We start from the raw sequence: 12,493 nt of genomic DNA, 5'->3' as shown, positions 1-12,493 counted from the left end.
ATTTCAATATGAGAGGTTTTAATATTGTCGAATCGATTACGATTAACGATATCAATTTATTCATGTTTTGACATTTATTTGTTTCGCAAATCGCATCACTAGATCCATAGTCCATAGATCATCCATAGATTAAATCTATCTCTTTTTGTCCCGCAGCGCGCACGTATTTGTGCGATTTGCGTTTTGTCTTGGTAAGATATTAAAATAAATCCATTAATTCTATTCAGATCGCAAATCTATTGCACGGTTTGTTGCCAAGAAAGTAATTTACTATTAAAAATCCATTTGTGTCCGACATTATTTCGTTTTGAACCTTTGGTATTTTGTGCGCTGACATGTCCTTAAAAATGTGTTGTTATTTGCAGTCCTTAAATTTTTCGAAGTCCCTACACACAACAAGATGGGTAGGGAGGACAAGGCTACTTGGAAAACCAACTACTTCACCAAGATCATCGTAAGTTCAAAAAAGATTTTAACATAACCTACAAACAGGAAGCAAGCAAGCAGATGTTATGATTCCTCTATGTTTCTAGACCAAAAAGTGCCTACAGATTGATACAATATCGAGCGAAATTAAGACGAGTGATACACAATTTTGTTTTGCTTGTGAAAGGTGTTCTAGTTAGTGAAATTGTTATGATTTTTCCAGACATTATTGGACGATTACCCAAAATGCTTCATCGTTGGTGCGGACAACGTGGGCTCTATGCAGATGCAGCAGATCCGCATTGCACTTCGCGGCTCCAGTATCATCCTCATGGGCAAGAACACCATGATGCGCAAAGCCATCAAGGACCACCTGGAGACCAACCCTGCCCTTGAAAAGCTGTTACCTCACATCAAGGGAAATGTTGGCTTTGTGTTCACCCGTGGAGATTTGGTTGAGGTAAGTTATTGCAATTGAGATTGAAATGTCAAAATGAAGTGTTTGTTACATGTTCAGAAATCCTACATACAAAAATGCTATTTTGGTAAATATTTGTCAATGTTGATTCAATTATGTTGTACTAGACAATAATTTATGGGTCTCTTCTCAGAATGAGAAGGGTTTTAGGCCATAGTCCATGCTATCAGTGTGAATTGATCAGACTCCACACACTGCCAAAAATATTATGTATTATGCATGCAGGCCTCACTATGGATTTTATTGCTTAAAACATGCTATGATTTGTTTATGCACAGATTATATAAGGGGGGCTTTTCCAGCGCTGGTAGAGAATGCACAAGTCCTTTGTGAAATGATTTAATAAATCAATTTATATGAAATAATATACTATAAAATAGAAGATGGTAGTGAGTTTATGCTGAATTCTTTATATGCTGTCACTTGAAATTTAACACACACAAGATCATTTATTTACATTGTCTGTTATAATACCAGGTGATACAGCATTGATCACCTGGCTTCGCTTTCAGACTATATCAATTCTTTGAATTTATCCTAGTGTGATTGTTTATAATCTGACATTTGCACTGGCATTTCAAAGAGACAATTTTTCAATGCATGAGTAAATTATACTATGGATTTAAAGCAACTTTGTTCATACTGCAAGATATATCTAACTCTTTTATGTAAGAACACTGCAAGATAATTTTTTTGACACTTTTAATATTTTTTTGCGATGTAACCAAATCTGTATATTCACAGTTTTTGGATTTTTTCCTATTAGATCTACTTACCTGCCTTTCATGATTCTAGATCAATAGGAAATACCCTATAGATTATCTTGACAGACACCACCAACAGGCGTACAGACAGGCAACAAAGTGATCCTATAAGGGCACCTTATCCTTTTGAAGTAAATACCTCAAAAGGTAGCCTAAAAAGTATGCTATATGCATCCAGGGTGCAAAGGGTACCTTAATAGTTAATACCAAACTTGGTTCAGCAGTTGAGCCTTGAAAGGGCAACAGACAATTACTTAAAGAGTTACTTTCCCATTAATTACAATATTCTATGGATTAAAGAATGATGTGGCGCGTCGTACACATTGTATTGAAGTTTCTTGAAGAAATTAAGAACACTGTTTGTATTGGCAGGTCCGTGACAAACTCCTGGAGAACAAGGTCCGTGCACCCGCTAGGCCTGGAGCAATTGCCCCACTGGCTGTGGTCATTCCAGCGCACAACACTGGTCTAGGACCTGAAAAGACCGCCTTCTTCCAGGCCCTCTCTATTCCAACCAAGATTTCCAAGGGTAAGGTTGATTAACCATTAGCTTATTTCTGCAACCGTGTTTTCTTCTTATATTCCAATATCCCCAAGAGATTCCATATTCTTTACCCATAAACTTAGTTTGTTACTTGAAATTATGAAATCTTAAAAAATTATACTTAAATCTTTAAATAGTTCAACATAAGTTATGTTGAACTATTTAGTGTTTGTTGGTGTTATGTTACATAACACCAACTAAAGCCGAATATACACAAATGAAATACAATACAGAACTTATTGCTCATGCTATCTCGCTCATAAATTTGGGCTTAACAAAACATGGCGCGTAGACAACAACCAATAGTGGACGGACGCGCAATATGGTTGGCTGAGATGATTTCGCGCCATGCAGAAATAAGATTTCTGCGCAGGTACATTGGCGTTAGTTATAAAAGTGGTAGTACGTATATTACTGTCTATGTCTGTTTTAATACCAGAAAATTCAAATCATGTTTTTCTGGATTCGCTTTCAGACTAAATTAAATCTCTTTAAATTTATCCTAGTGTGATTTTTTGTATATGAATATTGCACTGGCATTTTAAAGATACATCCACATCAAAACTATCAATTATCTATTAATTATGCTATTGTTTGATATACTCCTGCTTTTTCTTTATTAACATTTTAATTTTCAGGTACTATTGAAATCATCAACGATGTGCATATCCTGAAGCCCGGAGACAAGGTCGGCGCCTCGGAAGCTACTCTTCTCAACATGTTGAACATCTCTCCCTTCTCGTACGGTCTCGTTGTCAAACAGGTATGTAATATTATGTATACATATAGTGCATACATTTTGAGAACTCATTTGCCACTTGCTCTTCTCTTCTTGGACGATTTTAGTTCTTAATCTAAAGGTAGACCATACTTTTGATGTGACAGACAAAAATGGAGAGTGAGTTCTCAAAATATATGCATTATACATTAAGTATAACACCTAAATCCTTGGGTAAATTGTTAAAAGGAATGTTACCCAAAGAGTTGAGTACAGTTTGCACTATTCTAGTGCATTCTGATAATTTACCTTTGGAATAGCAGTTTGCATGGCATATCATTTTGTTATTCAGTACATTTGCTGGTAATTGAGACTACATGCATACATCTACCTCATGTATTTGCATAATATTGTTGTATCCACATTTAAAGTCAACTAACGCGGAATACAAGTGGCGTGCATAGGGCTTATAGCAGGGTAAGCTTAATTAGGGAGGTACAGTACTCTAAGAAACATTGCATATCAAACTTTAGAAAGAGATTTCTTCTTCGTAGGGTGTCTCTGACACACCTATATGATGTTTCATCGTTTTCAATGACAGAGATAATGTTTCTATGGAACTCGAGTTCAATGTGCAATAATTCCTGCCGAGTACTGTATTTATTTACTGACACATCATATTGAAGAATTAGCTATGTCTACTAAGTAAGCAGTGCTTTCATGCCTCTATGTCTGCACACCACTGCATAATAAGGATGTTAATAACAATTATTGTTTTATAGGTCTATGACTCTGGTACCATCTTCGCCCCAGCTATTCTGGACATCAAGCCAGAAGACCTCCGCGCCAAGTTCCAAGAGGGAGTGGCCAATGTGGCCGCGCTCTCGCTGGCCATCGGTTACCCGACCGTGGCGTCCGTGCCGCACTCCATCGCCAACGGATTCAAGAACCTGCTGGCCATTGCTGCTGCCACCGACGTCGAGTTCAAGGAGGCCACCACCATCAAGGAGTTCATCAAGGTACTGGCGACGTGGCCACTGGCCGTCCGTGGCCACGGATTATGATCCATGGCGGATGGTGAGGTGCATGCTATAAATTCGTCAATTTTTATCCAACATTTTGCTGATGGCCAGGAACCATATTAGCTCGATGTGTCCATAATAGCCTACCATAACATACCACTTTATACTAGGATTAAATTGTATTATTCCTAACATCACTCAGGTCTTTATGTAATGCTTATTTGCAGGACCCGAGCAAGTTCGCAGCCGTGGTGGCCGCGCCGGCCGCCGCCGCCGCGCCCGCCGCCGCCGCCAAGGAGGAGGAGAAGAAGCCCGAGAAGGAGGAGGAAGAGAGCGACGACGACATGGGCTTCGGACTGTTCGACTAAGCCCACCCTCCCAACCTTGCCTGCCCAAACTATACGACGTCTTTTTTACTATGCTTCATATTGAAGAGAAGTTTTTTTTAATGCATTGTTTTAACTGTCATGTAGAAAGTAGAATTTTTGTCCTTTATCTAAGAACAAACCATACTTTTGAAATGACAGTTGACACAGCGAATCCTTAAAATGTATGTATTAAATTGAGATTGTAACTCAAGGCAAAGCAAAATAGCCATTGAAAATACGGTGTTGTGTGCCTTTCTGCAAAAATTTCTTTAGACAAATCCACATTATAGAGGGAGGGGAAGGCGATTAGGGGATGGAAAATATCATGTTTTAATCTTTCTAAATCCTCAGACGACCTACAGTCCTATGTGCTCATATGGTTTATCACATTCACAGTAAAAGAGAGGTATAAAAGACGGAGTATAGTTGGAAGGCAGTCCTGTCATACGTGGATTTTCGCAAACGCTTTTGTACAGTTGCACCGCCGGGTCTGGACGCCCATGTGGCGGTCACTTGTATGGTGAAAGTGAATAAATCTACTTGAAAAATATTTTGCGTTTCATTTTTGTCATCTACCCACGGACCACTCTATCCACGGAAAGAAGTTAGAAAAAACTCAGTGGGCGTTAGCCATTTTGAGTCGTCAACCAATCAAATCACAAAGATGTTTTCAAAAAATATTTGTAATTCGAAAATGTTTACAAAAACATTCAAAATTCAATTTGGAAATGTTTTAAAACATTCGAATCATGGTTCATGGAATTCAAAACATGGTTTCGTTTGTGATTGGTTGGTAACTTAAGATGCATGAGACGGGCCTGCCCGCGAAATTCAAATTTAATTTGGTTTTCGCAATTTGTAAATACACTCGGCGTCACAAAAATCGCACCTGTCTGAAAATAAGAATTTAACCGATAATATTCCCAAGCCAGTACATCTAAGCCAAACAATATTGATATCAATGCAAAGGACGTTTAACAACCTTTTATCAAACAATAGTTACATATCAAAAACAATATAAACCTTCTGAATACGGTACGTTAAAGAAAATGTTGCGAAAATTCTCATTATAGGGACCACGACTTGTAGGACCATCCTGGGCTATAAAAGGGCCAGTATAAGTAAAAAAAGGGTCATTCGCCATCCAGACGTTGAAGAGAACACACGTGAACACTAACCGCAAGAAAACTACCCCTCAAGATGGACACTCTGCTGAAGAAGCTGCTCCAGTGGTTGCACTACTCCGATCAGGGATGCGACAATGCGATGTGGCACGGCAACTTAATTTGAGTCGTTTTGCCGTGCGGCGCGTATTCCGACGGTTTCAAGAGACTGGAGGCTACATCCGGAGGCATGGATCAGGACGACGACGCTGCACATCTGAAAGAGACGACCGCTTTATTGTGACGTCTTCTTTGCGCAATCGATTCCTTAATGCCGTTTAGCTGCAACAGCAGCTCCGAGAAGTTCGCAGAACTACAGTGAGCACGTCTACGATTAGAAGAAGGTTGCGAGAGAAGAAAATTGCGGCCCGCGTGCCTGCTAGAGCTCCGAAATTAACCGCACAGCATCGCAGGGAAAGGTTGCAATTTGCCCGTGAGCATATCAACTGGACCCTCGATCAATGGAGGGCTGTACTCTTCTCGGATGAGACAAGAGTATCTTTATTTTGTAATGACGGGCGAAAGAGAGTGTACAGAAGACGAGGCGAACGATTTGCTCAGGCTTGCATAGAAGAAACCGTAGAATATGGAGGGGGATCGTGCATGTTCTGGGGTGGCATGTCAATTGACGGAAAAACCGAACTTGTGTGTGTTTCCTGGACTGGAGGAGCTCGTGGACAAGGATCGCTGACTGCTCATCGGTACATAACGGAGGTTCTGGACGAGCATGTGGTCCCATATGCGGGTTTTATTGGCGATGGGTTCACCTTAATGCATGATAACGCTCGTTGCCACACCGCATTGATTGTACGCGATTACCTACAAGAGGTTGCGATTCCAGTTATGCAGTGGCCGCCCAGAAGTCCAGATCTTAATCCGATAGAGCACCTCTGGGACGAGTTAAAACGTCGAGTACGGTCACGTGATCCTGCCCCAACGACCCTCCAAGACCTTCGAGATGCTGTCATAGCGGAATGGGCTAGAATTCCTCAAGAATTCTTCGTGCGGCTCATTCGATCCATGAAAGATCGAATGGAAGCTGTAATTAGGGCAAGAGGGGGTAACACTAAGTTTTGAGTTTAATTTAATAAAGGTTTTTTTTTATTTTTTCTGTGTAACTTATTGTCTGTTTCTGTTTGTCATTTTTTCCTTAATAAAAGTTCTTTTAATTTTTCACAATCAACTTGTTTTTTTAAACACTGATACAAGTTTTTTTATGGTCAATATTTACCAACCTTTATAAACCTTTTGAATAAATATCATTACAATACCATTACCCTGATAAACCGGGCCTAAAACTGATTTGAATCTATTTTTTCAAAAGGTGCGATTTTTGTGACGCCGAGTGTATAATAAGACAACGTAGGTTTATGGCATTCCAATTCTAGACACTAGAATCCTATATAAGATTACAAAATATTCTTGTCAGTGGTAGAATCAGTATTGGGAACCGACGTGGGCTCATGCAGTATGTCGATCACGCACCAATGTAAGTAGTGGTAACAAAACAAGTCCCTTTGAGACTTCTTTATAAATGTATAGATTTTATTGCAAAAAACCGGCCAAGTGTGAGTTGGACTCGAGCTTTTATTTATGTATAAAAATAATTAAAAATCTGTTTTAGAATATACAGATAAAAAGCCCTTTCATATAATACCCCTCTTGGTACAGTTATCTTACTTTGAAAATTGAAACATTTTAATTATTTTTTAACTATGTAAACACAAATTTACGGTTTTGAGATTTTGCTTGTGCTATAAGACCTACCTACCTGCCTTTCATGATTCTAGGTCGGGAAGTACCCTATATATTTTCTTGATAGACACGACGGACGGACGGACGGACAGACAGACAGACAGACAACAAAGTGATCCTATAAGGGTTCCGTTTTTCCTATTGAGGTACGGAACACAAAAAACTACCTTATCACATAGCAGGAGATAAAAAAGGTAGGGAGGGGGTTTATAAATAATAAATCATCATCAAATAGAATATTTTTATTGTGTCTGATCGTGTCCATGTGTAGGTACAACAAAAGAATAACTTACTCTACATTTCACGTCATACTATACAACAGTTTCAAAATAAAATCACTTGAGCCGTTAATCGAGTCAAATATTTGTTAAACGGGTTAGATTGTCACAAAGATAGAACAGAATAGATGTTGCAAATCAGTGTCTAGCACTGAATGATAGCCACCGAGCTCATTTTTTAATCCATTGAAGGTTTTCTTCGAAAAAATATTTTAGTATCACCCAATGAAACAGCAATGTAGACCAACGAACCTCGGTGGCTGTCATTCAGTGTTAGACACTTGAGTTAGTGAATAACCCCGCTGGGGCTTAGGCTGCTTTTCCACTAGAGATGTGCTATGCTACGTTGCTATGGATGCGTTTGATATCCACCAATCATATTCATTGGTGCACATAGCTTAGCACTGGTGGAAACGGATTCAACTAAGATATGTTTTTTATATGGAAGGATGCGTGCTATGGATGCCTGAGTGGTGTAGCTATGTGCAGGCACGGCAGGACGCGTGAGTGTCTCTCTCCTCACCGCGTCGCTCTCACGGCTTCCCTTCTATCGATACATCGCATAGCTCGAGCTGCGCATCTTTCTCGCGCAGCTACTTTGCGGCGGCGCATCTTCATAGCGCATCCTCCTCGCAGTTACATAGCTTAGTATTGGTGGAAACGGTCACATATTTTCGTGGCGTAGATTTCAAATCTTCGTAGCATAGCTGCATAGCACATCTCTGGTGGAAAGGCACCCTTATTCCGTTTATGCACTTTAAAGGTTACTCGGAAACGTGTGTTTACAGTATTATCTTTATCCGCCTCAGACGGGGTGGATGAACGGAATTTGTATATTATTTTTTAGTCAAGGGTGGACACGTTCCCGAGTACACACCCTAAGCTAAAGTGGCTGTTTGAGGGTGGAAAAACCAAATAAGCAGCGATCCTCTTTAGTATATTATGTACGTATAGTTAGCAATTCGGTAGTATTTTTTAGTTAGAACAATAACAAGTACAGTGGAAGCTCCGACTTGATAAAAAATACCTATAATATTTTATAATTACACATTAAACACTATAATTTAATCTATTTTATTTATTATACATAGTCTACAATATATTATCTATTCTAAAAACTATACACAATAATTTTAGCAGTGATAGCCGGTTCACATTGTTCCAGTAATATTCTAGACCAGTGCTGTATTCATACTTGAAAGTTCTTGAAGAAAATTACACATTGGCAGCGTTGTTATATTTCGAGTATCGATATAAGTAATATTATCAACGTTTAAGCTCGAATTCGTTCACAAAACTACCACCAGCGCTCCAAGCGGACACAATAAAACAAAAATTGGCAGTACCTACTGACAAAACGACCACAAACTTTTGGTCAATTTTCAATATTCTATTGACATGGCGACATGACATGAGCAGCACTGATATAGTATTTTTAAGAGGGCTCTCTCCGTCACTCGTTTCCACTCGTTTCATACAATCGTAGTTCCAATTTCATTTGAATATTAAGCAACCTAAGTCCATGAAATTTTGCACACATATTCTAGAAACTAATATATATGTCTGTGGTTTTCCAGATTTCTGTTAAAATATTCGGTTTCAAAGTTACGCGGTTTTAAAATTTTCATACAAATCTTGGAGCCCCTGTAATTTTAAAACTACATATTTTTAGAAAAATCTAAAACACCACAGACACAGATATTAGTTTCTAGAATATGTCTGCAAAATTTCATGGACTTTGCTTGCTTAGTATTCAAATGAAATTGGAACTACGATTGTATGAAACGAGTGGAAACGAGTGACGGAGAGAGCCCTGTTAATCCAATCTAGTAACTCAATTGGTAATTTATTTTACTATCCAGCGCGACTGTTTCTGTTGTGTTATAATAAAATGCGCTGCAAGGACACAGAATTCTGAATATTAGAAATGGTATCTGCTGTTTCTTAATACCGAGACAGCGTGTCACCCACTTCCAGCTACTCACACATACAACGCCTACACAATATATCTCTAGCATCCATATCAAGGTAAATCAAACTGTAACGCTATCCAAATACGTCTGTTTTTACAATAACATACACTGATGTTCACTAGTCATCTACGCGGCGACAAGCTCATGCCCTTTTACCACTTCTATTTATACAGAAAATCTGAATTCTGTGCTTTCAACTCACTGGCTTATAACTGGAATAATGTGAACGGGCCGTAACATAATGTATCTTTGTAATAATAGTTGACGATTAAATTTAATTTTTGCCAGTCCTTTATGACAAAAACCGTCTCTCCGAGTGTTTGTCGAAATATTGAAATAGGTCAGTAAGTATACATATGTTTGAAAATTAAAAAGCAAAGACTTGTAACTTCGAGTTGATGATAAATCAAATAGTATTGAAGAACAGAACAAATAGATAAAGAAAAAGAAGAATAAAGTAAAGAGTTTTATTGTAGTAAATCTTTTGTTTAATTTTATAGGTATTTTATTAGGACAGCCACAAGTTGTTAGATCAATACAAACTAGGCAAAAAAATTACAATATTACAAAACCAGATTGTACAACCCTATTTGGAACAATTTCGACAAAGCCGTTTTTTCTTGAATTTCGGTGGCGGTGGTATTCAGTTTTTTTCCCAAATTTGAACTATGATTCATTGTTCTTGTTATTGTCTATGCTTTTACGAGTACTTAATGCCATCAAAATATGTCATAAAAAACTCATGAAGAATACGTGCTTAAAATTTTGATGCCACCGAAATGAAATAACTAGCCACCGAAATTAAAATCCACCAAATTAAGGTGTCAACGACATTCACTCAGTAAACATTTAATTGTGAGTAACAAACAAAATACTGAAGTTATTATAATTATTGTAAATTCAATGGTATTTAGTTAAATTTTTGTGAAAAAAAAACGTAACACCAGAGGTACACACACTCCTGACATACAATGTTCATACAAGCAAACTGATTTAATTATATTTTACTACTACCGGAACACTGACCTGTCCGCATACGATTTATGTGTTTGGGTAACGGTAGGGCTGAGTCTTGAGCGAAGCCAATCGAGCGGGACAAGGACAGCGTGGCAGTGCCAGTAGCACTGTAGTAGTAGTATCCTTTGCCAGACGCTAATGCCAGGGTATGGGCATGGTCGAATGACCTATTTTAATATTTCAGTTAGAGTACCTATGATTCGGATTATCTGTAATTATTCTTTATTAACAATACTATAAATGAAGCAGTCATTGTTTTGCAAGGAAAACAAAATTTTTACTTTTCTTAATCCATTTTATAATTTTTGTTTCAATCATCAATATTAGCGCCTATTCGGTTGATCACAAATAAACTAAGGACTGAATGTGATAATCAATCTATCTGTAATCTGTCGATAAGTTACATAGCAACATTGTCATTTGTTGAAAAATACTATGAAACCCTTGACAAATAACAACGTTGCTTGAATACAAGTGAAGTATAACTTAACAAGAGATTACAGATTGATTGCAGAAAATTGACAGGTAGTATCTTAAAAGTAGTGCTCTCTTTCAAGCATGACAAAGGACAGCATTATTTTACAACCAATTAACTTTATTTAGTATGCACCATTAATTGTCCAATTTTTATTAACATGGCAAACGAAATCGGTGGTTTAACTTAGAAAATTGCCATTGAAACTTATACTATTTTTAAAAATGGTGGGTGGTAACACTCAACCATAAAGGTATGAAATGAAAAAGTAAGCTTAGCAGAATATAGAAACATGATAACGCCAAAACAAAATAGACCTAAACTTGTTTGTTTTAACGTTCGAATTTGCACATACATCTACCGCCAGCGCCCCAAGCGGAAACATCGTAAAACAAAAATTATCATCATCAAAAACCTATCGCTGGCTCACTACTGAGCACAGGTCTCCCCTCAGAAGGAAAAGGGCTAAGCCATAGTCCACCACGCTGGCCAAGTGGAGACTGGCAGAGGAAACAAAATAGGTAGTAGAAAAACCCGCCTTATAACAATCAGTTGTAGGTTCATTTTACTCTGACTTTAATGTTTCGATGTTAATACATACAAAGTTAGCGGGATGCGCAAAGGGAAAAGATTTCTTAATCTCGTGCAGTGTTAAGCTTCATTTACGCCAGAGCAACATATTGCAACATTGCAGCATGCTACAGGACCGCATTGAACAATAGATTAAAATGCAGCAATAATCGTTGGTAGACTGTCATACTGTAATAATTCGAATTCCTGCCGCATGCTGCTTGAGGCCGCAATATTGAAAGGGTTTGAATATTTTTGTATGGAGTCTGGCCTGCCTACTGTACGCCATTTTCTTTTTTTCACCCAACTATTAAAGGGTTATGTATTATACCTGTATGTATGTAGGCGGTGTACTGTGTATTATGTGTTACTTATTTGTATTGATGCCAGTCATTATACATTTATGCTATTTTTAACTGACTTCAAAAAAAGGGAGGAGGTTCTCAATTAGATGTTTTTTTTTTCATATTTATATTTTAGGAAAAAAGAAAAATGGCGGACTATTAGGTAGCCTTTACAATTTGTAGCATGCAGAACTGTCACATATTGTATTGCCCCGGCGTAAATCAGCCTTTCTGCCAAACTAACTAGAAAACCGTTAACTGCAAACTAAATGGTATTTCCAAAGTGGAATTTTTCAAAAACTAATGTCTTCTATAAAATAAAGCAACCTAGCACCAAGGTTTTTAATAAGTTTTAGTTTGGTCCTACGTCGCAAACTTTTTTAGAAGCATGAGTTTTTGTGAATTCCCAATTTCACTGTCGAATACTCTTGAAAATATTTTTGCAGTTACCAACTTTTTAGATGTATATGGCAGCTTTAGGGCGTCTTCAAATTTATCGCAAAGTGCCGAGCGGAGGCAGCGCGGCTGCAGCGCTACGGCCGCACCGCTTTGTAAATCTATATAAATAAAAACGCGCGACTGCAGCGCCTACAACCGC

The 12,493-nt window shown here is 38.1% G+C and overlaps 1 protein-coding gene and 1 non-coding gene across 2 annotated transcripts; both read left to right on the top strand.

The window, feature by feature from the left end:
- Window positions 1-72: 72 nt before the first annotated feature.
- On the top strand, window positions 73-4,870 carry LOC123864393 (60S acidic ribosomal protein P0). Its single transcript, XM_045904789.1, has 7 exons — window positions 73-191; window positions 366-454; window positions 650-886; window positions 2,041-2,197; window positions 2,851-2,975; window positions 3,713-3,949; window positions 4,180-4,870. Exons 2-7 carry the CDS (start codon window positions 401-403, stop codon window positions 4,318-4,320), a joined length of 951 nt encoding a protein of 316 aa, XP_045760745.1. The 5' UTR covers window positions 73-191; window positions 366-400; the 3' UTR covers window positions 4,321-4,870.
- LOC123864989 lies at window positions 1,360-1,495 on the top strand. Its single transcript, XR_006795875.1, has one exon. It is a non-coding gene; the product is annotated as a small nucleolar RNA psi28S-1192 (small nucleolar RNA).
- Window positions 4,871-12,493: the final 7,623 nt, after the last annotated feature.

The sequence above is a fragment of the Maniola jurtina genome, chromosome 4, assembly GCF_905333055.1.
Source record: "Maniola jurtina chromosome 4, ilManJurt1.1, whole genome shotgun sequence".
Taxonomy (NCBI): Eukaryota; Metazoa; Arthropoda; class Insecta; order Lepidoptera; family Nymphalidae; genus Maniola; species Maniola jurtina.
This window is presented reverse-complemented; position numbering and strand designations above follow the sequence as displayed.